Source organism: Carlito syrichta, unplaced genomic scaffold (assembly GCF_000164805.1).
Source record: "Carlito syrichta isolate Samal-C Ts95f unplaced genomic scaffold, Tarsius_syrichta-2.0.1 Scaffold103472, whole genome shotgun sequence".
In the NCBI taxonomy this organism is placed as follows: Eukaryota; Metazoa; Chordata; class Mammalia; order Primates; family Tarsiidae; genus Carlito; species Carlito syrichta.
In genome coordinates, this window is record NW_007047568.1 from 179,788 (window position 1) to 183,507 (window position 3,720).

At 46.2% G+C, this 3,720-nt stretch overlaps 1 protein-coding gene across 1 annotated transcript in view; it reads right to left on the reverse strand.

Annotated features, from left to right (window-relative positions):
• The window catches only part of LOC103268062 (protein Shroom2-like), a gene marked incomplete at its 3' end in the record, with an annotated part of 138,561 nt that extends 136,401 nt beyond the window's left edge, over window positions 1-2,160 (reverse strand). Inside the window, exons 1-2 of the mRNA XM_008065626.2 lie at window positions 2,105-2,160; window positions 66-489 (exon numbers count right to left, since the gene is read on the reverse strand). Coding sequence (XP_008063817.2) covers window positions 66-489; window positions 2,105-2,160 — 480 coding nt within the window. The remainder of the gene's footprint in view (window positions 1-65; window positions 490-2,104) is intronic.
• Window positions 2,161-3,720: the final 1,560 nt, after the last annotated feature.

Here is a 3,720-nt window from a genome sequence, read left to right on the forward strand (position 1 = left end):
TGAGCCCCTGGCCTGCTCCATCTTGGAGCGTGCGGCCCGCCCAGCGCCCCTGTCTTTGTTCCCACCGATCGCGGGCTGCGGGCGGCCGCGCAGGTGAAGGCGGAGGCGCCGCGGGAGGCCCCCTCGTGCCTGCGCTGCCGCAGCTTTGTCCCCAGCCCCGGGGCGTTGGGACGGCGGGTCCCGAGAACCTTCACCGCACACCCACAACTGTCCCGGCCCTGGCTGCGCAGCCGGAGCAAGGCGCGAAGCCCCATAAAGCGCTGACCTGCCTGGGGAAAGGTGCTCGGAAAGCCCAGGAGGAGAGGGCCCTTGCCTGGTCCCCGCGAGGCTTTCATACTCTCCCACGGATTCTCTCCTGCAGCTGGATGAAAGGCCTCTTGCTGGCTCTGCCTATAGCCATAGCTCAGAAAGCCTTTCCGCTCCAACACTGTTTTTACGTTCGCAGAGTGGTGCCACAAGTTCTTAATGTCTGTCCCAAGTTTACATCCCCTGCAAAGGGAAAGTGTTGGTCTGGATGAAAGTTTGTAAACAGAAGAGATGCCTCTTCCTGCTCCTTTTCAGTTTCCTTAAAACTCTGATCTAAAGATACATCTGCATTGATAGGTTTTCACATTTTTTGCAAAAAAAAAAAAAAGTTTTTTCATTGCAGTTTATATATATGTAGCTGGACACTGGTGAATACCCGTTACTCAAAGCGGCTCTATCCAGCCCTTGTAAGAGGTGACATGCTGGAAGGAAGCGGCAAGGCTGAGCCAGGGAAGCACTAGACCCAGAGAATCGGGGTCTTTGGGCTTTGCTACTGTCAGGCTGGGACAAGGAGTCTGAATCTTCACTCAGTTTCTTCAGAGATCAAGTGAGAGATTTGTACTCTATGGCTATCGTTTTGAATCCCATCCAGCCAATTGAAATAGGAGTCCAAACTCCCCTCGCACCTGTCGTGGCGCTGGGCACATGGTTATTGCTCCATAAATAACTTCCAAACTACAGTCTTCAGCACCCTCTAGTTAGAAGAATGAGGCGATTTTTTTCTTTTTCTTTTTTTTTCTTTCTTTTTTTTTTTTTTTTTTTTTTTGAGTTGGAGTCTCACTCCGTGGCCCAGGCTGGAGTGCAGTGGCATGCTCATGGCCACCCCATTGTTGACTTGCTGGGCTCCGCGATTCTTCCACTTCAGCCTTCCAAGTAGCTGGAGTTACAGGCGCACGCTACTGCACCCGGATAATTTATTTTTTATTTTTTTATTTTTGTAGAGACAATGTCTTGACAATCTGCCCGGGCTGGTCTCGAAACCATGGGCTTAGGCAATCCACTCACCTCAGCCTCCCAAGTGCTGGGATTACAGGCTGAACCATTGAGCTCGGCCTTTTTCTTTTACAGGCTCACGCCTGTAATCCCAACACTTTGGATGGCCGAGGCTGGAGGATTGCTTGAGTCCAGGAGTTTGAGACCAGCCTGGGCAACACAGTGAGACCCCGTCTCTCAAGAAAAAAAAATCAAAAAATTAGCCAGGCGGAGTAATGCGTGGCTGTAGTCCCAGATACTAGGGAGACTGAGGCAGGAAGATTGTTTGAGCCCATGAGGTTGAGGCTGTTGTGAGTTGTGATCATGCCTCTGCACTCCAGCCTGGATGACAGAGAGAGACCTTGACCCCCCCAAAACAAGATTTAAGAAATGTGCCTTTTGGAACAAATCTCAGGTATATCTTGACTGTGGTCGTGGTCACTCAAATCTCCACATATTGATTAAATTACACAGAACTAAGTACATAGATGAGCGTATGTGAAACTGGAGAAGTTCAAATAAACTTGGTGGATTGTATCACTGTCTGTATCCAGGTTGTGGCATTGTGCTGTAGTTCCCTAAGGTGTTACTATTGGAAGAGACAGGTGAAGTGTGCACAAGATGTCCCTGTATTATTTTAAAACTACATGTGAATCTATAATTCTCTCAAAAAGAAATGGATTGATATGATAAACCAATAGATTAAGACCATATAAATAGACCTAGTACACTTATTAGAGTTTGCATACATCTCCTTGTCCCAAAATAGTCCATACTTCCCTCACCTCCCCACCAAGCTGGTATAGGTTTAAGCCTAAACTCTTACCTGGGGTTGAAATTCAGAGCACTAGATTCACTATAATGTAGAGACAACAATGTCATTGTCTCCATAAATTAAGCTTTATTTTATGCAGCCCCAAGGTCATCTTTCACATTTTATGCTTATTGCATAATCATTGTTAGATTACCCATTCTACTTGAAAGGGTTCTACTGCACCACTGCACTCCAGCCTGGGCGACAGGGTGAAACCCTCTCTCAAAAAAAAATTAATTAAACAATAAAGACTCCAGCTTACATCATTGGAATATAAGGCTGCTGTCTATAAGGACATTAATATGCTGAAAGGGACTGGATCAAGACTTGTGTGGCCTGCTAGGAGACAGATGTCCACTCAGACTCAAATCCTTTCATCAGCCGGGCTCGGTGGCTCAGCCTGTAATCCCATGCCTTTGGGAGGCTGAGGTGAGTGGATTGCCTGAGCCCGCGGTTTCGAGACCCGCCTGAGCAACTTGGCAAGACCTCATCTCTACAATAAATCAAAATAAGCCGGGCGTGGTAGCGCGCGCCTGTAGTTCCAGCTACTTGGAAAGGCTGAGGCGGAAGGATCACCGGAGCCCACCAGGTCGAGGCTGCGGTGGCTGGGAGCGGCCACTGCACTCCAGTCTGGGTGACAGAATGAGACTCCAACTCTAATAAATAAATAAATAAATAAATCCTTTCATCAACATTCTTGAGGTTATTATACAGTTGAGCACGTCTGTCTGTGCTGTCATCAAACCTAGACTTCTATGTTGTGTTTGTTATATCATCACAAGACACTGACAAATGTCTTGTAAAAATATCAACGTCTTGTGAGTGAAGAACACCCCAATTTATCAGCCTTGCACCCCCTTTGGGAGAGTTTAGTATGACACTGAACCAGTACGTGGAGTCCTAGTGGTGACAGGTTTTCTGAGAACTCATAACTCAGCTGGAATTTCCAAAGGTGAAACATATTTGTCGGCATTTGGCATTTGTCCTTTTGGAAAGCCGGGTGGTAGGGGGGTGGCGTGTTTGTGCTCAGAGAACACTAGGGTGAGCATATCCTCTTCTGGACCTGCAAAACTATGGCCCGTGAGCTCCTATATTAGGAGTTTGTTACACTTTTTCAAATCTGAGGCTTCTTTCCTGTGAGAGAGAAGAGATGGGTGAAATTGAAGGTAGTTCTGCTTTCACTTGTCAACAGTGAATGCATTAATCAATGAATAAAAAGCAAATTAACCAACTTTCAGGGACTTAATCAATAACTAATCCTCTTTATGAAGTAGAGCTCAAGTTATGTTAATTTTTTGCTCTAACAAGAAAAGAGATTTATACTCATTATAAAGTGGGGCGGAGGATGGAGTTCCAAAAATTTACTTTTACATTTCAAAATAGTGGCTCATCAAGGTCGAGCTTTCCAGAAAACCTTTTAATGTGATATTTTACAAAAGGAAATATGAGCCATTTCTTACTGGGCCCATGGTGCACCTGGGTTAGGGTCCCTGTGAATTCAGGCTGGCAGAGGATCAGACACGATCAGAGAGCTCTAGAGTGATGCAGCGAGTTTGCCCTTTATTGCCAAGGTTTGCCATCTTATTCTTGAGTTCTGCAAGCTGTTATTATAAACATTGGGATGTAAG